Source organism: Musca domestica, unplaced genomic scaffold (genome assembly GCF_030504385.1).
Source record: "Musca domestica strain aabys unplaced genomic scaffold, Musca_domestica.polishedcontigs.V.1.1 5, whole genome shotgun sequence".
In the NCBI taxonomy this organism is placed as follows: Eukaryota; Metazoa; Arthropoda; class Insecta; order Diptera; family Muscidae; genus Musca; species Musca domestica.
Window position 1 is genome coordinate 21,258,690 of NW_026712346.1, and position 26,554 is coordinate 21,285,243.

Here is a 26,554-nt window from a genome sequence, read left to right on the forward strand (position 1 = left end):
AAAAAGTTTAAAACATGAATGAAAATTATAAAATTAATCATATAATAAATCTTTGGGAGAAAAACAATCATTTCTTCTATTCATATTAGTGAGAATTTAATGTATTTTGGTATAAATTCCCATTAAAATCAACAAACAAAATTTGAAAAAAAAGGAATTATTTTACTATGAATAACGAATCGTGCCGTATGAACGGGTTAATTCGTTTACCTAATTCTGGGAGCGAACAACGTTGTTCGGTTTCCAATGGAAACATGTTATAAGTAAGAAAAATATTGAACAGAAAAGGAGCCAGCACACTTCCTTGTGCGACTCCGCTGAGTACCAATCCATGTTCCGATGTAGTGCTGTTTATTGAACAAAAAACTTCCGGTCTGAGAGATTTTAATGAGAAAAGGATCCTCTCCCAAATTAATATATTTGTATATGATTCCCTTATGACAGGCAGAATCAAACGCTTTCTTGATATCCAAAGATATGGCTACTTAAATTTGACGTAATGTCACTTTAGAATTTGGAATTGATTCTAAAATTAAGCCAGTCAAAAAAAGCGTTTTATGCATTCTCACCTTAAAACTCTTTTTGACTGGCTTAAATAATCGGCTGGCTTCTTCGTAGAGGAACAAATGAGTTTTAGGTTGATATAGTTTAATTTTTTTCCGAAAAATCCTGCCGATGACTTAGCCAGTCAAAAAACATTTTATGTACTCTCACCTTTGGGCCAGTCAAAAAAAAACGAATTTTAGGTAACGCTTTAAAAATTGTACTACGATAACCTGTTTTTTCTTTGTGGAATCGAACAGATTGCAAAATTAGTAGATTTATTGCCGGCGTTTTGTTTATAATTCTAGGACTGAATGTTTATAATTCTGAGCCTGAATAGTCGACAACAAATATATTGACTACCTTAAAATCGAGTTTTATATTTCGATTTTTTGCTGCTTTAAGCCGATTTTTTCAAAATCGATTTGTAGAACCCTAGTCGCGCTTGGGCGCTTGGTTGTTGCAAAAGTAAAGGACAAAACATTTTCTCTGAATACCTATTTCTTTTTTGTGAGCATATTTAAATAACTAAATAATTAACATCAAATATTAAGATAAAAGAAAACGAGTGTTTGTAGAATTGTAAAGAAGAAGGGCAATTACACCAATAAAGCATAATGGTAAGCTGCCTGTCGTAGCTCGAATAACAGGAATAAAAAAGTATAATCGATTTTTTGCGAATGGTGTGTTTTAACCCTTGTTTTCGCTATACGCACGCAGTACAGTGAAAATATTTTTATCTATTTTATTTATTGATTCCGAAATTAAAGAACGATTTCCTATTTATTCTAGTCAAAGAAAATGTCTCGTTATCCCACTGATCGGAAGGTGTATGTTGGTGACTTAGGAAACAGTGCTCGCAAAAATGAATTGGAGTATGCATTTGGTGCCTACGGTCCATTGCGTAGTGTTTGGATAGCTCGTTCACCTCCAGGATTTGCATTTGTGGAATTTGAGGATGCTCGTGATGCAGCGGATGCAGTTAGAGGTTTAGACGGGCGGACAATTTGTGGCCGCCGTGCACGCGTCGAGCTATCTACCGGCAAAAGCACAAAACCGGGTCGAAGTGGGGGTAGTGGTGGTGGTGACCGCAGAGGAGTAGGTGTTCCTGATCGTTATGGTGGTGGAGGCGGCGGTGGACGTGGTATGGGAGGTGGTGGACGCAACGCCGGTGGTGTAGTTGGCGGTGCAGTTGGTGCTGAGAGTAAATGTTACGATTGCGGTGACCGAGGACATTATGCCCGGGACTGTCATCGCCATGGACGAAGCAGGAGACGGTAAGTACATAATGTTTTCTACCTTATTCGAGAGATCAATATTACAAGTAAAATATTAGGGCAGAACTCTAGAAATCTAGAAATTTAGATTTTCTAATTATTTTCTAGATAGGAATGTTTACATTGTTTTGGGAAAAGAACTCTAGTAAAACTTCGACTTTTTAAATGTTTTCTAGATAGGAATGCTTACGTAGTTTTAGGAATAGTGTTGGGATCCGACACGCTAGTGTTTAATTTGACCAGGAATTTGGATTATACGCAATTCCAACCAACCGAACCAATATAGTGATTAAATGATGGGTTATTTCAATCAATTCGTGATTTACAGCATAATACACTGAACTTATCAATTTGTTCTTCTTAATTTAGTCGATACAATAATACTAAATTTCTCTACATCAACTACTTTAACCAGTGCTGCAAACCACTTGTCGATTTGGGTTGGTTCGGTTTAGCGTTATGAGTAAATACAAATATATCCAAATCCAATATTAAGGTATAGGGACTTGTTTTTTATTTTGTATTGTTTGTGTAGATAATTGTAAACAAAAATGAAATGTACTCTGCTGTATGGCGTAAAATTGGAAAGGAAACAATACAACGCTTATTGCAAACATTTCATTCTTTATTTAATTCATGCTTAATACTAAAGCCTCCAAGGCCAGTTAATTGTACTTATAAGATACTTATAAATAACTATCACATTACATATAGGTCCACTAAGATAAATACCGTATTCATCGAGCGGAGATATAAACCACTCTGTTAACAGAGCCATTAACAGAGCAATGTTAAACTTAACAGAACATAGAGACAATTGTGTATTTTTTTAAATTTCTATTTTCTAATGTTTAGTCATCAAATAATTTTTTATGATAAACAATAACTATAACTTTAATCATAAAATTTACGAAAAGCTGTCTTGCTACGGGTACCCACTGACTTGTAGTTGCACAATATGTGACTGGACATTGGCATTATATAAACTACGTTTTAAAACAATTCTTCCAATACAAAATGCATATCAATGGAAAGCTTATGAAGAGTACTATCCATTGGCATAATAAAAATAAAAATTGTGGTCAATCGGACAGATTCCAAGCTATTTGGCCATTTCTGGAGAAATCCTTTGAACAGGAAAGTTCCATTGACCAATATGTCTTCCAGGACAATTCTTCCAATCCAATATGTACATCAATGGAAAGCTTATGAAGAGTACTATCCATTGGCATAATAAAAAAAATTGTGGTCAATCTGACAGATTCCGAGGCATTTGGCCATTTCTGGAGAAATCCTTTGAACAGGATAATTCCATTGTCCAATATGCCTTCATGACAATTCTTCACACACATCAATGGAAAGCTTATGAAGAGTACTCTCCATTTGCATAATAAAAATTGTGGGTCAATTCGACAGATTCCGAGGTATTTGGTCATTTCTGGAGAAATCCTTTGAACAGGATAATTCCATTGTCCAATATTCCTTCCACGACAATTCTTCCATTCCATCATGCACATCAATGAAAAGTTTATGAAGAGTACTATCCATTTGCATAATAAAAATTGTGTTGAAGTGTAGTGGATTTACTAAATTGAAGACTTTTTGTTATTGTGTTGTCGATTGACCCACAATTTTTAATATGCCAATGGATAGTACTCTTCATAAGCTTTCCATTGATATGCATTTTGTATTGGAAGAATTGTTGTAAAACGTAGTTTATCTAATGCCAATGTCCTGTCACATATTGTGCATCTACATGTTAGTGGGTACCCATAGCAAGACAGGTTTTCGTCAATTTTATGATTAAAGTTATAGTTATTGTTTATCATAAAAAAATATTTGATGACTAAACATTAGAAAATAGAAATTTAAAAAAAAAAAATACACAATTGTCTCTATGTTCTGTTAAGTTTAACGTTGCTCTGTAAACATAATAATTCGTGTCTCCGCTAAATAAATACGGTATTTATCGTAATGGATCTTCTTTAGGAATCCATATTTCTGAATATGTTAAGTATTTTCTCGGAATCCTGGTAGGATTAGGGAGCCAAGTACTTAATTGCGTTTTTTAATGAAAAATAATTGTATTATTATTTCATTATAGTTAGTAATACTTGTATTTTTCAAGCGTTCTAAATTTGCAAATGTAGTATGATGAATATGTTGATTTAAATTTATATTGACTTCAATTGAAAAGGAATGTTGCATTTTTCACGATTTCGTACCGATTCCTGGAATAATGTGAGCAATATAGTCATGCTCTTAAGTAGATACTAATAACAATAACAAACTCGATATACTATCATAGTACAATAAGGAGTTAGAACAAATTCGTCAAACTGCAGAAATACAGTCCTTAGGCTATGCCCGCTTCTTGTCAGAATAATTCAAAATTTTATGCAACAAGTTTTCATTTTTTTTACATTTTCCTTAATGTCTAAATTGAGTTAAAAAAAATGAGATGTCTGCATTTTGCATTGCCTAGACAAGCTGCTTATGTATCCATACCTTTAGAACCCTACATAATTTCTGACGTATACGTATTTACCGTGCGTCGGTTGTTAGTGGTACGTAAATTACGAATTTTAGGTAACGTTGTAATATGATTAATCTTTCTTTCATTCCAAGACACAGTATTTTTTTTAAGTTATTGATTTAATTTCATTATGAGTTGTGTTGCTTGGGGCAACCCCAATAGTTTCAAAACATATCAAAAAATTGTAAACTAAAATTGAAAAATGTCGAGAAAACATTTGAAGAATATGCAAAAAGAATGCGGCAGCAAAGTCTTGATGTGTTAAAACAGTTCATATGTTAATTCCCCATCATTCGCATAAAATTTTGGCGTAGTTTTTGTTCAAAATAATAGGTCTCTTCCTATCGTTCTTTTCTCGTTCTCTCGCATTCGTTTGTTACGAAATCCCAAAAATACAATGTTAAGAAAAAGCTTTCGTGTGTATGTCACTGACATAAAAAGCATTTGCTTCAAAAACCCCATGATAGAATAATGCAGGTAACAGCAAGTATTGTTGTACAACAATCGTAACAATAACCACATACAAATTCGTTCTTGTACGTAATACAAGTGTCAGAGTTATATGTCCAAAAATGTAAGGTCCTAATTTCCCAACACTACAAGCAACATCGCCTTCAAATTACATACACACATAAAATATTCTACATTTTCCAATTTTAGGAAACATGAAATACACGACTATATTATCTAAATTGACTGTTGCTTAACCACACAGTTGACGTTGGTGTTTTGCTAAGTACCACGGCGATTTTTTGTATTTTAAGGCAAAAAATATGTTCACATTGCCCTGCAGTGAAATTTTATATAAAAAAGTGTATACCTATTGCATATCTAGAAACGGAATTAAATCACAAACGCCATATAGAGTTTGACACTAGTATTACTATAGAGTCAAATCAGCTAGGGTTTGCTGCTACCTGTAATAATTATACAATGCAAAAACCCAAATATTTTTTCAGTCGATAAATCTCAACTAGTTTTATCTAACCAGTCACATTGCCCTGCAGTGAAATTTTATATAAAAAAGTGTATACCTATTGCATATCTAGAAACGGAATTAAATCGAAAACGCCATATAGAGTTTGACACTAGTATTACTATAGAGTCAAATCAGCTAGGGTTTGCTGCTACCTGTAATAATTATACAATGCAAAAACCCAAATATTTTTTCAGTCGATAAATCTCAACTAGTTTTATCTAACCAGTCGGTAAAATATATTTAAAAAAACTGTTTAAAAAAATGGTTGAAATGCCCAATTTAGATTTGACGGCTTTATAAAAAATTGACTCACAATCGAAATTGACTGAAACTACCAAACACGTCGCACGTTTTCATTTAGTTGAAATATTTGACAAGTTTCAACAGTATATTCTATTTCACAACAAGGTGTCGCTTTTATCGCTTAACAAAATGTCTACTCACACGTGTTTTGTGTGTGGCTGCTTTCATTTTAGATTTTCTACGAAAGCGCGTGGACTTGTAATTTTGTGTGTTCCATGCTGCTTGTTCTACAAAAATTGTTTAAAAATTTGATTTAATTGAAAAAGTGATAAACGCTTGTACATTAAAATACACGTATAATGTTTGTTTTATACGAAACTCCGGCGGGTTACGCCATATTCAAGTTGTTAGATGAAAAGAAGGTGCAAGAAGTGGATAACCTCTATTTAGAATTTCAATCGCCTGAAAAAGCAAACAAGTTACTCAAACTAAAACACTTTGAGAAGTTTAATGATACCACCGAGGCTCTGGCAGCTGCTACTGCAGCCGTGGAAGGTAAAGTGTCGAAACCATTGAAGAAAACTCTTAAGAAGTTGTTGAACGACGAAGTGCAGGAATCATTGTTGGTGGCCGATGCAAAATTGGGCAATGCAATCAAAGAAAAGTTCTCTGTTCAATGTGTATACAATACTGGAGTTCAAGAGTTGATGAGATGTATACGACAACAAGCGGATAGTTTGTTGGGTGGTTTGCCAAAGAAGGAGATGACTGCCATGGCTTTGGGTTTGGCTCACAGTTTGTCGCGTTACAAGTTGAAGTTCTCACCTGATAAAATTGACACGATGATTGTGCAGGCACAATGTTTGCTTGATGACCTTGATAAGGAACTGAACAACTATATGATGAGAGCCAGGGAGTGGTACGGTTGGCATTTTCCTGAATTGGGCAAAATCATTACCGATAACATTGCTTTTGTAAAAACTATTAAATTGGTTGGCACAAGAGAAAATATGGCTAACACGGACTTGTCCGACATCCTACCCGAAGAAGTTGAAGAAAAGGTCAAAGAAGCTGCAGAAATTTCGATGGGTACAGAGATTTCGGAAGAAGATATTATGAATATTCAGTGCTTGTGCGATGAAATTTTATCTATTAACGACTACAGGTCACACTTATATGATTACCTTAAGACACGTATGATGGCCATGGCCCCTAATCTAACAGTTTTAGTAGGAGAAACTGTCGGCGCCCGTTTAATTGCCCATGCCGGCTCTTTGATTAATTTGGCTAAGCATCCATCTTCTACAGTACAAATTTTGGGCGCTGAAAAAGCATTATTCCGAGCTCTTAAAACTAAAAAGGATACGCCTAAGTACGGTTTAATATTTCACGCCCAATTAGTTGGTCAAGCTAGTTTGAAAAACAAAGGAAAAATGTCACGATCTTTGGCTGCTAAAGCGTCATTGGCTACACGTGTTGATGCTTTTGGTGAAGAAGCCACGTTTGAACTAGGCGCTAGTCATAAAGTTAAGTTGGAGGCCCGCTTAAGACTTTTGGAAGAAGGAAACTTGCGTAAACTTTCTGGCACTGGCAAAGCCAAAGCTAAATTTGAAAAATACCAAGCTAAAAGGTTTGTATATACAGAAATCTTATTTGATTACTCATCTCTCTGTGATGATATTCCAATGGTTTCGCAATCATCCGATTCATTTCAAAATGATGATAAAACCTTGGCTGTCTGAAATCAGATGATAGTTTATCAAATCGATTTTTCATAAGTTGGATATCGTTTAACAATTTTCCTATGTTTGTAGTGAGGTCTTCACATACCAGCCTGAGGCAGATAGCACATTGTCAGCAAAAAAAAGGAAACATTCGGAATCAGGAACTGCAGAGTTTTCTACTCCTCTAAAGGCTCCAAAAGTTTCAGAAGAGGATGAAGAGAATATGGCCACAGTAGAAGAATCTACAGAGGAAGTTAAATCTGAGAAGAAAAAGAAGAAGAAGAAAAACAAGAACAAGGACCAGGACCAGGAAGCACCCCAGGAAACAGAAGTAGATGTAGAAACACCCACGCCGTCAAAGAAGAAAAAGTCCAAAAAAGAAAAAGAACAGTCTGACGACTAGTTTTTTAAGGTTTTAGACCTCTATAGTTTTGTTAGCCATTATATAATTCAAATAGACTTATGATTGTATGCTCCTACCTTAGATTTAAGATTTTCAAGTGAGTTTTTCATTCTTTTCTGTACATTAGATTAATGTATTAATATATTCTTGTTTTACAAGAGTGTACAAATTACAAAACAATAGAATGCAAAATTTAAAGAAATTAACTGTCGTTTTATTTTGTTTTGTTTGAAAGGTTAATATAAAATTTATTTTGAATTAAGCAATATATTTTAAAGGCAGCTAACAGCGTTTCAAAATATACATTATGGTAATGTTCTGCAATCGATAAGGTACTGCACACAACCATATGTATTACCGGAGCACAACGGGAATCGTATGGCACCTCAGTCGGACCATTAGAAAAACGTAATGTGTTGAATTAAAATTCAAATGGCATTTCCAATTTAAATGAAACCTTTTGCAATAGAAATGGAACGTTTTTAAACGGAAATAAAACTTTTGCAATTGAAATGATTTTTTTTTCAACGGAAATAAAACTTTTTCAAACCAAATAAAGCTTAAAATAAAGAATAAATCAACTAACTATTGTGTTAGCAATTTAAAAAGGCATTTTTATTAATCATGCTTTTTTAAATTTACTTTCACTGTAACTGTATCCAAGCGTATTCACATTGGGTTTCTATAATAAAAAATAAATTTCTTTGAGAGTTGTGCTTCTTTTGGCAAACCCAATATATTCAACATTTATCAAGAAATTATAAAATAAAGCTGAATACACATACAATTTAATCGTGATTCTGCAACAAACAGTAAAATTCTGTCAAAAACGATAGGTCTCTTCTTATTGTAATGTAAGCCACACACGATGCAACCATTGGTACAACTTAGACAGTAGCATTTTTCGAACAGTTTATTTGATTTCTAATGACAACGCAAATAATTTCTTTATCACAATTGACTCTCCAGCTTTTATTAAAACCTTTTAATTTTATATGCATTCAAAATTTTATTTACGAATATATTTTGGCTAAAAAAAAAGAAATTTAAAAAATTAAAAAAAATATATATTGCACTACTTTAATGCGTAAATAAACAAAACCACTAGAAAAGCAGTAACATGACATGCATACACGAAGGGTTTGTCCTTCGGATTTATTTATTTCAAAGCAAATACCAAGTATGCAGGAAATTGCAATCTTTTGAAGTTGAGTGACATTTCTATTGCAATTAGTGAATTCGAGGTATTTCAAATTAATTGTGTAGTTTTTTTCTGTTAGCCTAAGGCGTTGTGGGTCAATGGTTCTTATTAAAATCACATCCCAATCTGATCCGATTTAATATAATTTTAAAAAATTTACTTTTACACCAAATTCCGCCACACCTTTCATAATTCATTAAAATTGGTGCGTCAAATATGTGATATCTGCCGAGAATATATATATGGGAGCTATATCCAAATCTGAACTAATTTCCAATTAATTTGTTACATTTATTATTGTAACCAAATTCAGCCACACATTCTGTATTTCATTGGAATCGGTAATATATATCGTGTTTGGTGCATAACATGTATGAAATCGGCCGAAATATGTATGATAGCTATACCCAAACCTCAACTGAATTCAATATAATTTGACAATTTTTTTCTGGTGCCAGATTTCGTCTCTCTCGCTTTGGGTGCATCAAATATCTGAAATCGGCCGAGAATATATATGGAAGCTATAATCAAATCTGAGCCAATTTGAATATAATTTGTCAAATTTATTTTTCTACCAAATTTAGTCGCTCATGCCGAATTTCATTGGAATCGGAAATACGTATCGTGTTTGGTGCATCAAATAAACGAAATCGGTTGAATATCGGTTGAAAATATATATAGGAGCTATATCCACATCTGAACCGATTTGAATATAATTTGACAAATGTATATTCGTTTTAATTTCTGCTACACATTCCAAATTTCATTGAAATTAGAGATACATAGCGCGTTTGGTGCATCAAATACATAAAATCGGTCGAAAATATATATGGGAGCTATATCCAAATCTGAACCGATTTCAATATAATTTGAGAAATCAATTTTTTAGATAAAATCTATCACACGTTTCAAATTTCATTGAAATTGGGGATACATAGCGTGTTTGGTGCATCAAATGCTTGTAATCGGCCGAAAATATATATGGGAGCTATATCCAAATCTGAACCGATTTCAATATAATTTGGCAAATTTATTTTCGTTCCAAATTCCGTTACGCATTCCAAATGTGGAGACTGTATCTGTAATCGATCAATAGATATGTGCATATAAAATCTAATTTTTAGGAGGAACCACAGATTTTGATGCTATATCCCCAGTTCCAAGAGGAATTTCAAAAATGTATATAGCCTATGTTACTTTCAGGCGATGTTGCAGTATACATGGAAATTTTCAGGAAAATCTGTTCAACGGTTTTCGAGTCCATAAATTACAAACAAACAAACATACAAACATTTTCGTCTTTTATAGATATAGATTCCATTTTTCTTCAACCAACCAACAAACAATCCAGACTTGATTACAACACCTCCAAGTTGTACAACCATTTGTATCGTATGTTCCTTGTTTGTACACAGTTTGTATATGTGTGTGTATTGTTCTGAATAATAAAGAAATCTATTTGAAACTGTCGCCTGAATGCAATTTTTTCTTTTGATAATCTTGTAATGTCGAAACTTATACAATTTTTGTATAATTTAGAACATTTTCAAATTTCGATGATTTTTTTTGCATTTTTAAGGAGAAAAACAATTGTGATCGTATTAGTCGTCGTTCGATAAAATGCTGTGAGAAAGTAGTCAAATAAAAAACAACTTGTTTGAAGTTACAAGGCTCTAGTTTCAGGGTTGTGTTTTCCAAATTTACAACATATAGTGATAAAGGTATTATGTATTTGTGCATTTGCTTGTAACATGGAGAAGGAAACGAGATAGACCCATAGTTCCTTTTGGTGATCGGCATAGAATCACATTTTGAGTCGATTTATGCATGTCCGTCCGTCTGTCCATTTATTTTTGTGCAGGTCGCATTTATTATTCGATTGAGATAAAATTTTCTAAATAACATTTGTTTGACTCAAGGACTAACCCTATTGAAATTGCTGAAAATCGGTCAAAATTTAGGTATAGCTCCCATATATATCTTCGTCCGATTTTATGTTTCTTATGGACCAATTGGCTAATATCAGTCCAAATGGTGTGAATTTTGCTACATCCTACCGAATTCAGCCTACAAGCATGTGCATTAAATTTAGTGAAAATCAGTTCAGATATAGCTATAGCTCCCATATATATATGTTTCATCCGTTTTGGTGTTTAAGTCCCTTACATTCGTTATATGCACCAGTTTAGCACCAGATATCAGATACAGCCTAGAAATTCATACATCAAATTTTATCAAGTTCTGTTCAGATTTGGATGTAGCTTCCATATATATCTTTATCCGATTTTAGGTCCCTCACATTCGTAAAATACACCCCACAAAAATGATATTTGATTCAAATTTTATCAAGATCGGTTCAGAATTGGATATAGCTCCCCTATATATCTTCGTCCGATTTTAGGTTTCTTGTGCACCAAATAGCTAATTTCAGCCCAAAGTCAGTGAAATGTTGCACTTCTAAGCGAATTCATTCAAGAAGTTAATACTAAACATTTGGAGAAAAACGCTTCAGATATAGCTATAACTCGCATATATATGTTTCATCCGATTTTGGTGTTTAAGTCTCTTACATTCGTAATATACACCTCATAAAAATGATATTTTGTACCAGATATTAGATTCAGCCATGATTAAAATTTAATCAAGATCGGATCAGATTTGGATATAGTTTCCCTATATTTCTTCGTCCGATTTTAGGTTTATTGTGCACCCAATGGCTAATATTAGTTTCGCACTTCAATTTAGCATAGAAACAAGAATTTCAAATTTGCTCCCATATTTATGTTTCATCAGATTTGGTGTTTAAATCTCCAACTTTCGGAATATGCTGTCTACCATAATCATATTTTGTACCAGATATCTCATAGAGCTCAAAAATGCCCAATATAAAACTTTATTTTACGAGAATTCTACTAAATATGCAATGTGGTGTAGGGTATCATATAGTCGACCGCGCCCGACTTTTGAGCTTTCCTTACTGGTTGTAAGTATTTTTGGACATCGTTCCAATTTGCTGCCACCAAAGTTATTATAATACCAAAACTATGCTGTCACTGTGATGTGGTAGTTTTTTATTTCATTAACAAAAATTGTTGCTTGGTGTGTGTGTGAAACCTTAACAGCACTTTTGGTAGTCATGTCGAAATGTTCGTAGCACAGCAGAACAATGCTTGCGGTATTTATTGTTGATGACTGTAACAGTTAACTGTGATTAAAGAATTGTAATGTTGAATTTTCTTCAGCGCAGGGTAGCCATACTCTTCATATTTGCATAAACAGAGTAAATCTCGAAGACACTGTTTTTGGATTAATATAAATACAAATAGATTTGAAAATTAAACCCGATGAATGGAGTTAATTTTTTAACTTTGTCAACCAAAAATTTGTGAACATTGGTAGTAATGATGGTGTCATGGTAGTCTAATGCAATCATGCGACAAAAAATGTTTATATTTCAATTCCCCTTAATTGTAAAAATTATATTTTGTTGTTATGACTAAGATATAGACGATCATGTGTAAAGATACAATCATTTCTAATTATGTATTTTATCTTTTGCAAACCACATTCTTTCATTTTTATACCCTCCACCATACTATGGGGGGTATATTAATTTTGTCATTCCGTTTGTAGCTACTCGAAATACTCATGTCAGACCCAACAAAGTATATATATTCTTGATCAGCGTAAAATTCTAAGACGATTTAGCCATGTCCGTCTGTGTGTCTGTCTGTCTGTCTGCCTGTCTGTTGTAATCACGCTATCTTTCGAACAAATTGAGATAGAAGGCTAAAATTTTGCACACATGTATATTTTGCCAGTAGGCAGGTTAAGTTCGTAAATGGGCCAATAGGTCCAATTTATCATATAGCCCCCATATAACGCTACCTCCCGATATTCGGTATTTTGATGATTTTAGCGACATTATTCACCGAAATTGTTTCCAATTTGGCATTTGAAGTTCATAATGGATACTACAGCCTAAGACAGAAAATTATCTGTGCAGGTCCACGTCTTCGTGTAGCCCCCATATAACGGTACCCCCGATATTCGGTATTTTGATGATTTTAGCGACATTATTTATATTGGTATTTGAAGTTCGTAATAGATACTGCAGCATAAAACAGAAAATGGGCCATATAGGTCCACGTCTTCATATAGTCCCCATATGCCGTACCCCCCGATATTCGGTATTTTGATGATTTTAGCGACATTATTTACCGGGATTGTTTCAAATTTCGCATGTGAAGTTCATAATGGATACTTCAGCCCATGCCAGAAAATTGTCTGTGCAGGTTCACGTCTTCGTATAGCCCCCATATAACGGTACCCCCCCATATTCGGTATTTCGATGATTTTAGCTACATTATAAACAGATTTTTCTTCAAGTTTCGCATTTAAATATTGTATTAACTTATGACAAAAGTTGCCTATGCAGGCCCACGTCGTCGTATAAGCATTCGGTATTTTTAAGATTTTAACAGAATTTTTATTTTATTTTTTTGGAAATTGCCAAAATTGTACCAAATGGTGGAGGGTATTAAAAGTTCGGCCCGGCCGAACTTATAGCTTTTTAACTCGTTGAAGTTTTTTTACCTCATGGTGGAAGGTATTAAAAGTTCGGCTCGGCCAAACTTAGCCGTTGATCCTTTTATTTGATCCGAACATACACAAACTGGGTATACACAGGCTGTGTGTGAAAGAATAAGCTGGGATTTATTTTTATAAATCCCACGTTTATTGCTGTTTACTGTGAAAACTTCGTTTTTAAAAATCCAACGTTTATTGCTGTTTACTTTTAAAACTTCGTGTGTGTTGCTTTTTCGGAATACCCAACATCCAAAATGACTTGAGAATAATATTAAAATAAGCTTAAGAACACGAGCCTTAAGCTTATGTTTAACAAATATAGAATAATCCAAATTGAACCCTTATTTATAAGCTTTTACTTGTAATTGTAGAATAAGCTTGCGAAAGTAATATATTAAGCGTATTCTTTTAATGGTATAAAATATTTATTTGTTAATTTTTTTAATAATTTTACACATTTTATTCATTGACGACCATCCCAGCTGTCACTGCCTCCTGTTGCCTTGATTTCTAGACGCTTTCTTTTCCCTTATTTGAGTTTCTGCATCTCCTCCACTACACTTCTATTGAATTCTTGGCTCTTTGGCGCCTCTATTCTGAAATGACCACAGATTCCTAGATTTTTTATTCACCATTACCTTAAGAGTTTCGTCCGGTAATGGGTTCTAATTTCGCGTGATTTAGTTTTTTACCAAATGAAAACTATTTTTGGCTGATAATTTTCACAAAAACATCAAAACAGATTTGAGAAAAGTTTGTGCAACGTAACTGTTTCTCAAACATTTTTAAAAAATTGTTATGTTAACTATCTTTATAATATTATTCTCTAGCTGTATTGAATTTTTGGTATGTTGGGTACATTGTGTGTTTGATGAGTGTTGTTTTTAATAAATATGTAAAAATGTTTAATATGATAATGTGAAATTATTAATTATAATGTAAATTATTATTATAATATATGCTGGAAAATCCTACTTTTTGGGCGGCTTCATAAACAATAGGTAAATTTGAAAATAAAAAATTAAATTTTCGTAAAATAAAAAAAAGATTGCTTCTCATATAAATTCTTATTTTGTGAAATAAAGTAGTAATTTTATTTCTACCACTGTAGGCTCGAATGTATGACATACATTCAATCAGAATTGAAAAAACAAGTTGAGTCAAGCGATTTTTTTATTTTGTACTAAAGATTCATATTTAAATTCTAAAAACAGATATAGATTTTTATTTTTATATTTTAGTTCAAAAAAAATTAATAAAACACGTCAAGTACGATAAAAAAAAGGTTCAGAAAAAGGTTTTTTCTAATTAGACCTTTATCGTTTTGCTGTGGATTGTGTAGAAATAACAAGCCTAACTAACAGCCGACTTAGCGCACACAAATGTTCATCTTCCCCACCAAATATCTAACTACAAAACATCTAAAACTCCATCTAGACTGTAACCATAAAATATCGAAATAAGGCTGCTACCAATATATTTGCGTATGGGCACTTCCTTATTCACAACTATAGTTACATATTCACTAAGAAAAATTCTCCACAAAAGTTTAATATGACGCGTTACCTAAAATTCGACGTACTTTTGGTCGACTTTTTTACCACACAAGTAAATCACATGTATTTATATGAGATTTACCATGGTAGTATAATACAAGTAATAGCAAGTCTTGTTGTACAACAAACGTAACAACAACATGATGTCCATATCATAGTTATATGTCCAAAAATGTAAGCAAAATAATTTTTAATGAATTATTTTAATTTCGGAAATTCAAAATTTTGGAATTTAAATTACTTAATTTAAAATGTAGAAGAATAGTTCTTAAAAAACTCATTATAATGCTTTCATATCAATCCCATGAATGTATAGTTGTTAGCTGTAGTAGATTCTTGCAGGTGGATTCTGTAGTAGATTTTTGCATGTACTGGAACAAAACATATATTATCTATCAGCGTAAAATTCTAAGACGATTTGGCCATGTCCGTCTGTCTGTTGTAATCACGCTATCTTTCGAACGTATTGAGATAGAAGGCTAAAATTTTGCACACATGTCTATTTTGCCAGTAGGCAGGTTAAGTTCGTAAATGGGCTATGTAGGTCCACGTTTTCATATAGCCCCCATATAACGGTACCTCCCGATATTCGGTATTTTGATGATTTTAGCGACATTTTCACCGGAATTGTTTCATATTTGGCATCGAAATGGATACTACAGCCTGAGGCAGAAAATTGTCTATGCAGGTCCACGTCTTCGTATAGTCCCCATATAACGGTACCTACCAATATTCAGTATTTTGATGATTTTAGCGTCATTATTCACCGTAGTAGTTCCAAATTACGTATTTAGAGTTCGTAATGGCCTATGCAGGTCCAGGTCTTCGTATAGGCCCCATATATCAGTACCTCCTTATATTCGGTATTTTGACGATTTAGTTACAATACTCACCGAAATTCTTTGAGATGTCATATTTGAAGTTCGTAATGGAAGCTACAGCCTGTGACAGAAAATTGTCTATGCAGGTCCAGGTCTTCGTATAGCTCCTATATAACGATACCTCCCTACGTACGGTATTTTGATGATTTTGGCTACATTATTCACCGTTTATTTCAAGTTTCGAATTTGAATATGGTAATGGCTTGTGACAAACAATGCCTATGTAGGTGCACGTCGTACCGTCCCTAATATAACGGCTATATTCGGTATTCTTAAAATGTTAACAGAATTTTTGGCGAATGTTATCTTTTTCGAAAATTTTCAAATTTGTTCTAAATGGTGGAGGGTATTCAAAGTTCGGCACGGCCGAACTTACTGTTTTTTTAATTGTTTAAAATGCTCTCTAGACCTATGAGACATAATACGATTGTGATTTGTGATGTGTGTGTGTTAAGAATATACGTTTCTAGATGCGTACCATGGATTAAGTAGTCGTCTGAATATTCATACCCCATTCAACATTATATTTTCCAGTCTTTCTGGAATTTTTTAAAATTTCAATAAATTGAAGAAATAAATATGCAAAAAATGCAAATTTTTCGATAAATGCTTTCATTTTTTAGGTATGGGAAATATTTTATCGTTGTTCTGAGAGTGATTTGAATTGAACATGGTACAAATATGAGTTTTCCCTCAGAAAATGTTGTGTGAAGAATTAAGTTGTTTTTCCGTAGTTAAGGGTCAAATAGAGAGCGAAGCAAATGTACACATGTATAAGCACCATGCCGCCATAAATTCGATAAATCTTTTATCTTTATTATCTTTTAATAATCATATTGTATCGATGGTTAATAAAGCTAATGGTGTTTTAGGATTCATAAAATGGTGGGCTAAAGAATTCTCTGATCTGTATGTTACAAACAATTATTTGTATCATTTGTTCGACCTATACTCGAATATGCTTCAGTCGTATGGAATTCTTATTATGCCATCTATTCCGATAAAATTAAATCGGTGTAAAAACAATTTCTGCTTTTTGCGCTGAGAGATTTTCATTGGAACAGTGGCTTTGCATTACCGCCCTATACTAGCAGACTAAAATTAATTCGATTACCTACATTAAAAAGTTGACGCATGTTCAATACCATAATCTTAAATGGCAACGTGCCTTCGGACTCCCTTATTACTTCTTTCGGAAATCATATCCCATTTAGATTAAGCAGGTATTATAATTTTTTAAATATTGATTTTCACCGAACTAATTACTCTATGGGTGAACCTATAAGTAGAATGTGTTTAGACTTAAATTCAGGGTATGATATCGTAGATTTTGGTACTGGTATTGACATAATAAAATCTAAAATAATTTTTTCCACCGGCTGATGCAATATTTTCTGTAGCTGGTATTTCAATGCCTACTAATGTCCGACCATGGTACGGATCATGATGAGTACGCGATCCTTATACATAAACACGCTTAGCTATCTACATGTGGTAAGCAAACATGCTGCACTTGCTTATCAGTCTGAGTAAAGATTACATCCCGTGTTGTAATTCCAACATGCACTATTATAACTTTTACTAAATTTTTAATTAATTTTTTGGACATATTTTCTATTTTTAATTCTTTTTACAGTCATTCACGAAGCCGTTCCCGCAGTGTATCCCGAGGTAGGCGATCTCATTCCAGATCAGCATCACGCTCTCGCAGCCGTTCTGTTTCAGGAACAAGAGAAACTTCACGCAAGGCTAGAGAGGCTTATGGTCGATCACGAGAAAATGGACGTGAGAATGGCGAATCAGCTTATAGGTATAGCGAAGAAGAACGCAATGGCGGCGGAGCGATTGCCGATTCACCATCACCAAAGCGACGATACGAACATGATTCTCCATCTCCTAAACGCATTACTCATTCAAAACGCAGCCGCACCGAATCCTCTCGCAGACATGGCGGAGGAGGTGGTTCTTCCATCTCACGTTCGCGTTCTAATTCCCATAGAGATTAGCAATTATTGAGCAAAAATCAAGTAGCAGCATATATAAAGTGAACATATACATAATACATTTAATTTCTCTCATGATTTCCAAAATTAATTCATTTACCTAATTACACCTTATAAATAGCTGCTAAAATGTTTAGAAATTTAGGGATTAGATGTTAATTTACAAGACACTCTTAAAATACTAAATCAAGTCTACGAAATGACACTGTCTGAAAGTCTCAACATTTTATTATGACAGTATTCAATCGTAAAATACCACAAATTGCAAACACTTTTTATTTAATAAATTTTGTATAATTTTTATATACGTTTATTGCTAAATTATTTTTTTATATTCTTTCGACAAAGCTGTTGGATATTCAGATCTATTTTTCTGGATGTACATTGTGGAATACGGGAAAAACAGCAGCCTTGGCCAAAATAAATGAAATGAAAAAATCAATCTCCATACATACACACTTTAGTTCACATCATGAAATTAAGCTGGAATCGTTTCACATAACAAAAAAAATAGTATTTGAATTATGGAATTCCTGCAATTTTATTTAACATTTCCTCTTTTTTCATTCCTTCTTTCGTTCGAATTAATTGGATTTTTCCAAAATTATTTTGTATCATGACTTTTGTAGGCTAGTGATAACATTTCCATTTAAAATAATGAATGTTAACATTGGGCTTATTTAACATAAGGAGCCATCTTTCAAAAGATTAATTTTTCCATTGATTTAGATTTTACACTTTCCCAATTTTCTTCAAATTCCATAACTAAAATTTACGTATAGAAATACAAGAAATTAAAGAACCTGAAACATATTTTCTTTGACCATATATCTAAAAGCGACAGTTAAATATTACAATTATTATTATGATTTTTAACAAACTTCACCCCCATCAACAAGTCAGTCAACTATAAATATTATGTAATTTTGATTTGATATAAAGTGTAACCATTAAGCATAATTTCTATCAATAAACGTTTAATTAAAAATGATTTTCTTGTCTTTTTTATTTTTGCGCGGGATCCACATTAGATTTATGCTAGACAATTTTAATTACTGTAATTTTAAATTGAAAATATGAATAAGCATATCTAGATCTAGGGCAAAATGGCATTGCATTCAATATCGGAAAAATTTCGATCGAGACTAATGCTGTATGCACATTTCAAATTGGTAAAAAATGAAAATTTTGGTAAAAAAAAACTGGTGTTAAAATCTAACATTCTGTATATAGTTCCTCCTAGCGATATTTTCAATATGCAGGTCCACGTCTTCGTATAGTCCCCATATAACGGTACCTAACCAATATTCAGTATTTTGATGATTTTAGCGTCATTATTCACCGTAGTAGTTCCAAATTACGTATTTAGAGTTCGTAATGGGAACTACAGTCCGTGACAAAAAATTGCCTATGCAGGCCCAGGTTTTCGTATAGGTCCCATATATCAGTACCTCCTTATATTCGGTATTTTGACGATTTTAGGTACAATACTCACCGAAATTGTTTCAGATGTCGTATTTAAAGTTCGTAATGGAAGCTGCAGCCTGTGACAGAAAATTGTCTACACAGGTCCAGGTCTTCGTATAGCTCCTATATAATGGTACCTCCCTACGTACGGTATTTTGATGATTTTGGCTACATTATTCACCGTTTATTTCAAGTTTCGAATTTGAATATGGTAATGGCTTGTGACAAACAATGCCTATGTAGGTGCACGTCGTACCGGCCCTAATATAACGGCTATATTCGGTATTTTTAAAATGTTAACAGAATTTTTGGCGAATGTTATCTTTTTCGAAAATTTTCCAATTCGTTCTAAATGGTGGAGGGTATTCAAAGTTCGGCACGGCCGAACTTACTGCTTTTTTAATTGTTTGAAATGCTCTCTAGGCCTATGAGATATACACCTAAGTCTGTTTTTACACGGTAGATTGGTTCCAGAAGAAGCCGTGTAAAAAAAACCGTTGAAAAAGACATTGATCTTATACAAAAATGGGTGATTTGTTCCTAATCTCTAAGACCTATTAAAATTAGTGAAAAACAAGAATTTTTATTTTTTTCTTTACCAAACACGTCTTATTGCATTAACAGTTCACAAAATATTAACACGTTTCAATTGCTCTGACCAGTAAATTTTATTGTATGCACATAGTGCTATTCACATTTGCTTTGACCAGTAAAAATTGTTTGTACGCGCTAAAGGGGAATTCACTTAAATCTTTAAGCTAGTGTTCGCAAACTATCGATGGTTTCAGACTTTTTTCTTTCATAAATACTTTTTTGTGATATGAACATACTTTGCAAAAATTAAATTTGACAAAAAAATTTAAGTACATAAAATTTCAAATCGTGCTAAATGGAATAAAATCGTGTAAATAAATTAAAATATTCAATTTTCAAACCGTGTTATATCAAAAACGTGTACAAAAAGACCGTGTAAAAACAGACTTAGGTGTAATACTATTGTGATTTGTAATGTGTGTGTTAAGAAAATACGTGAGTTATAATTCTTGTTTGTTTCTAGATGCGTACCATGGATTAAGCAGTCGTCTGAATACCCCGTCTGAATATATATATATATATATATATATATATATATATATATATATATATATATATATATATATATATATATATATATATATATATATATGCATATTTTCGATAAATGCTTTCATTTTTTAGGGATGGGAAATATTTTATCGTTGTTCTGAGAGTGATTTGAATTGAACATGGTTAAAATATGAGTTTTCCCTCAGAAAATGTTGTGTGAAGAATTAAGTTGTTTTTCCGTAGTTAAGGGTCAAATAGAGAGCGAAGCAAATGTACACATGTATAAGCACCATACCGCCATAAATTCGATAAATCTTTTATCTTTATTATCTTTTAATAATCATATTATATCGATGGTTAATAAAGCTAATGGTGTTTTAGGATTCATAAAATGGTGGGCTAAAGAATTCTCTGATCCGTATGTTACAAACAATTATTTGTATCATTTGTTCGGCCTATACTAGAATATGCTTCAGTCGTATGGAATTCTTATTATGCCATCTATTCCGATAAAATTAAATCGGTGTAAAAACTATTTCTGCTTTTTGCGCTGAGAGATTTTCATTGGAACAGTGGCTTTGCATTACCGCCCTATACTAGCAGACTAAAATTAATTCGATTACCTACATTAAAAAGTTGACGCATGTTCAATACCATAATCTTAAATGGCAACGTGATATTGATTTTCACCGAACTAATTACTTTACGGGTGAACCTATAAGTAGAATGTGTTTAGACTTAAATTCTTGGTATGATATCGTAGATTTTGGTACTGGTATTGACATAATAAAATCTAAAATAATTTTTTCCACCGGCTGATGCAATATTTTCTGTAGCTGGTATTTCAATTCCTACTAATTTCCGACCATGGTACGGATCATGATGAGTACGCGATCCTTATACATAAACACGCTTAGCTATCTACATGTGGTAAGCAAACATGCTGCACTTGCTTATCAGTCTGAGTAAAGATTACATCCCGTGTTGTAATTCCAACATGCACTATTATAACTTTTACTAAATTTTTAATTAATTTTTTGGACATATTTTCTATTTTTAATTCTTTTTACAGTCATTCACGAAGCCGTTCCCGCAGTGTATCCCGAGGTAGGCGATCTCATTCCAGATCAGCATCACGCTCTCGCAGCCGTTCTGTTTCAGGAACAAGAGAAACTTCACGCAAGGCTAGAGAGGCTTATGGTCGATCACGAGAAAATGGACGTGAGAATGGCGAATCAGCTTATAGGTATAGCGAAAAAGAACCATCACCAAAGCGACGATACGAACATGATTCTCCATCTCCTAAACGCATTACTCATTCAAAGCGCAGCCGCACCGAATCCTCTAGCAGACATGGCAGAGGAGGTGGTTCTTTCATCTCACGTTCGCGTTCTAATTCCCATAGAGATTAGCAATTATTGAGCAAAAATCAAGTAGCAGCATATATAAAGTGAACATATACATAATACATTTAATTTCTCTCATGATTTCCAAAATTAATTCATTTACCTAATTACACCTTATAAATAGCTGCTAAAATGTTTAGAAATTTAGGGATTAGATGTTAATTTACAAGACACTCTTAAAATACTAAATCAAGTCTACGAAATGACACTGTCTGAAAGTCTCAACATTTTATTATGACAGTATTCATATATATATCTCTTCTTTATATATATAAAAATCAATTGTTGTTTGTTGGTAACGGAATCAGTTGGAAACGGTTGGACTGATTTGCATAATTTTTTGTACAAACGTTCGTCATACCCCGAGTTAGGTTTTTAAAGAAAAAAATATTGACCACGCCTCCTTTTACGCCCACTATTACGATATATTTGCCAAAATAGTGAAGTTATCGGTTTGAGAATTATTACACGAGATGCTGTTGGCTTTCCATCCAACCCTAAGTACTTATTTAGGGGCTGAGGAACGCGCCTACTTTTAAATCTATCTCTCTATATGTAAAAGAAAGTTGTGTTAGTTACTACTCTTATAACATAAAGACCGCCGGTCTGATTTTAACGATTTAGGAAAATTCGGAATTGCCTCTTGGCAGAAAAGAATAAAATCCAAAAAATCGCGTAAAAATGTGAAATTTGAACATTTTCATTTTGACTTTAAAACGTACAATAGTAATGTTTTATATTGCATATTTTTTCCATTTTGACTTACTATTTTCGAATGTACATTTGTAGTGTTTTTTTTGGAATTCTAATATGATGTGTAGGTTTTTTTTGGGTAGTATAAAGCCACAACGGATAAAACTGTTATTTATAGATTTCATGTATTTATTCGTAATACCCAATAAATACATAAAATCTATAAATAACAATTTTATTCGTTGTCGCTATGAAAATTCTAAAATCGAGAAAAATCGACAATTTTTCAATGAAATCGAATTTCAAAACATTCTACCGACAAATTTCGTAAGGACCTTTAAAAATTTGCCGCAAAAAAAATCAGCGAACCAGTTGAAGAATCTTTTTCTTTTTTCTATATTGAAGTGTACATTTTTTTATTGGTTTGAATTCTGAATGAATAATATTAAAAATGAAATGAGGGCGCAATACGATGTTAAATGCTTTCTACTCCAGGACCTACATCGTGCTTCAGCTGGAAGATGCGAACACATTTAAACAAATAAAAATGACCAAAGAAGCGTTATGGGGATAATTTCAAAAAGTGGACCTACTTCTTTCAATAAATTGTCAAATGAGAACACAAAATGCAAAATACATTGGGACTGCAATCAGTCAAATACCGACTATAAAGAACGCAAAATAGAAATTCTACATAAACATTCAAGATACCTTTAATAGCTTTGCCAGGTCATGATATGGATCATAACCCCTGATAACGGAACAACCCGATTTCAAGTATATTCTACATTTTAACCATATTTTTCGTACTAATTTTAGCTTATGTTGATAATTTAAGAAGAAACCATCTTTGCAAAAAATTATCACGTTTTGGTATCACCATCATATGATTTAAGATATTTTCGGGGTCTTGGTCACTTTTTTCATTTTTTGGCCCTTACTTGACATCTTTGTTTCTAAGGGGGAAGAAAACCTCTTCTTATAAATTTTTATTTTTCGGAAAAGCGACATCTTAGTCTTGAGGCTACCTGGGGTAAAAAACCCTGGGGTGGAAAATCATCTTACAGATAATTATCCTCATAGGAATTTATTTAAGTATAGTCCCCACATTAGTATACCCCCAAGTCCACTTTCCCAACCAATGTGTGGTCAGAAAAGAAAATTTGGTATTCTATTGAATTTGTAACCCCAAGAGAATATTGGTTGGGAACGTAGATTTGGGATGTACGTCAAATGCTTTCATTTTTTAGGGATGGGAAATATTTTATCGTTGTTCTGAGAGTGATTTGAATTGAACATGGTACAAATATGAGTTTTCCCTCAGAAAATGTTGTGTGAAGAATTAAGTTGTTTTTCCGTAGTTAAGGGTCAAATAGAGAGCGAAGCAAATGTACACATGCATAAGCACCATACCGCCATAAATTCGATTAATCTTTTATCTTTATTATCTTTTAATAATCATATTATATCGATAGGATTCATAAAACGGCGGGCTAAAGAATTCTCTGATCCGTATGTTACAAACAATTATTTGTATCACTTGTTCGGCCTATACTAGAATATGCTTCAGTCGTATTGAATTCTATTATGCCAATCTATTCCGATAAAATTAAATCGGTGTAAAAACTATTTCTGCTTTTTGCGCTGAGAGATTTTCATTGGAACAGTGGCTTTGCATTACCGCCCTATACTAGCAGACTAAAATTAATTCGATTACCTAAATTAAAAAGTTGACGTATGTTCAATACCATAATGGCGTATAAAATCTTAAATGGCAACGTGCCTTCGGACTCCCTTATTACTTCTTTCAGAAATCATATCCCATTTACATTAAGCAGGTATTATCATTTTTTAAATATTGATTTTCACCGAACTAATTACTCTATGGGTGAACCCATAAGTAGAATGTGTTTAGACTTAAATTCTTGGTATGATATCGTAGATTTTGGTACTGGTATTGACATAATAAAATCTAAAATAATTTTTTCCACCAGCTGATGAAATATTTTCTGTAGCTGGAATTTCAATGCCTACTAAAGCAAACATGCTGGACTTGCTTATCAGTCTGAGTAAAGATTACATCCCGTGTTGTAATTCCAACATACATTATTATAATAACTTTTACTAAATTTTTAATTAATTTTTTGGACATATTTTCTATTTTTAATTCTTTTTACAGTCATTCACCAAGCCGTTCCCGCAGTGTATCCCGAGGTAGGCGATCTCATTCCAGATCAGCATCACGCTCTCGCAGCCGTTCTGTTTCAGGAACAAGAGAAACTTCACGCAGGGCTAGAGAGGCTTATGGTCGATCACGAGAAAATGGACGTGAGAATGGCGAATCAGCTTATAGGTATAGCGAAGAAGAACGCAATGGCGGCGGAGCGATTGCCGATTCACCATCACCATAGCGACGATACGAACATGATTCTCCATCTCCTAAACGCATTACTCATTCAAAACGCAGCCGCACCGAATCCTCTCGCAGACATGGCGGAGGAGGTGGTTCTTCCATCTCACGTTCGCGTTCTAATTCCCATAGCAATTATTGAGCAAAAATCAAGTAGCAGCATATATAAAGTGAACATATAAATAATACATTTAATTTCTCTCATGATTTCATGATTAAAAATGTTTAGAAATTTAGAGATTAGATGTTAATTTACAAGACACTCTTAAAATACTAAATCAAGTCTACGAAATGACACTGTCTGAAAGTCTCAACATTTTATTATGACAGTATTCAATCGTAAAATACCACAAATTGCAAACAATTTTTATTTAATAAATTTTGTATAATTTTTATATACGTTTGTTGCTAAATTATTTTTTTATATTCTTTCGACAAAGCTGTTGGATATTCAGATCTATTTTTCTGGATGTACATTGTGGAATACGGGAAAAGAAAATCTGGAATCGTTTCACATAACAAAAAAAAAAATAGTATTTGAATTATGGTATTTCTGCAATTTTATTTATTTATTTATTGTACGAGGGCTTTATGTAAATGAGAACAAATGTATAATTTTAGTAACATCAGAATAATATAAAAGATTGTGCAAAATTTGAAAGACGCATATTAAATTTTGTGATTTCTTTCGTAATGGCAAATGGTGAACGGAGAGGATTACGGACATAATGTAATTAATGGGGTCCCTAACTTTTATAAACCGATGAAACTTTATTTATGATACTTAAATTAAAGTCATATTGCCAGGATTTCAATTTAGAAATTAGTATCGATTCTGAAGTCCAAAACTCCAAATTGACCAGATATGGAAATAATCAATCCAATGGGAACTCATGCAAAATTCATTGGAACTACAATCAGTGAAATACCAAATATAAAGAGGCACTGTAATATGCGTACTATACACAATATAGGAACAATTGTATAGGAACATGCTTTGGTATAACTCTTATATGATCAATATTTCGGAGTATTGACATGTTTGCGATGAGTATTTATTTCTATGGAACAACTCTAGTTTGGTAAAAACTCTTTGATATTTTTTTTTCGAAATTTTTCCCAGAGGTAGGTTTTTTTATCCTCATTCCGGGAAACTATTTTTTTTCTTGGGGGACGGACCCGGAACCCAAGATTTTTGACCCGAAAATCCGGGTTCAAGACCCGGCCAGGACACGGCCCCTATTACCCGATATAGACAATATAGAAAAAAAAATAGAAAAAATGTGTAATTCCAACGACGGCTACGCGAAATAAACCTTTTTTTTTACTGAAAACATAATTTTGATAAACTGGTTAGAATCGGGTTATGCGGATGGAAAGACCCATATCTCTGGACACATTTTAGCATTTTGGAAATGTAAGAGTGTCAGCTTTAATTTGGCATCAATTTTGTTGGCCCCCATAATGGGCCCTTTTTGGACTTTTTTAGGGGTTTTATAAAAAATCAGGGTCAAAAAAATCGATAATTTGACTATAACTTCCGTGACCAGTTACCC

The 26,554-nt window shown here is 33.1% G+C and overlaps 3 protein-coding genes across 6 annotated transcripts; all 3 read left to right on the forward strand.

The window, feature by feature from the left end:
* The first annotated feature begins 973 nt into the window (after nt 1-973).
* Nucleotides 974-25,659, forward strand: LOC101895260 (serine/arginine-rich splicing factor 3). 4 transcript variants are annotated; one of them, XM_059128368.1, is made up of 3 exons: nt 974-1,163; nt 1,336-1,820; nt 24,768-25,659. In XM_059128368.1, exons 1-3 carry the CDS (start codon nt 1,161-1,163, stop codon nt 24,997-24,999), a joined length of 720 nt encoding a protein of 239 aa, XP_058984351.1. In that variant the 5' UTR covers nt 974-1,160; the 3' UTR covers nt 25,000-25,659. The 4 variants fall into 4 exon arrangements, with proteins under 4 accessions (XP_058984351.1, XP_011293508.2, XP_005185903.2 ...); XM_011295206.3 differs by lacking the exon at nt 24,768-25,659 and adding an exon at nt 17,570-18,927 and having other exon boundaries at nt 974-1,226; XM_005185846.4 differs by lacking the exon at nt 24,768-25,659 and adding an exon at nt 17,570-18,927.
* LOC101895087 (nucleolar protein 58) lies at nt 5,791-7,907 on the forward strand. Its single transcript, XM_005185845.4, has 2 exons — nt 5,791-7,208; nt 7,393-7,907. The coding sequence occupies exons 1-2, from the start codon at nt 5,938-5,940 to the stop codon at nt 7,703-7,705; spliced, it is 1,584 nt and encodes a 527-aa protein (XP_005185902.1). The 5' UTR covers nt 5,791-5,937; the 3' UTR covers nt 7,706-7,907.
* LOC131805118 (arginine/serine-rich protein 1-like) lies at nt 21,343-22,122 on the forward strand. The gene is made up of 2 exons (XM_059128370.1): nt 21,343-21,419; nt 21,562-22,122. The coding sequence occupies exons 1-2, from the start codon at nt 21,415-21,417 to the stop codon at nt 21,899-21,901; spliced, it is 345 nt and encodes a 114-aa protein (XP_058984353.1). The 5' UTR covers nt 21,343-21,414; the 3' UTR covers nt 21,902-22,122.
* Nucleotides 25,660-26,554: the final 895 nt, after the last annotated feature.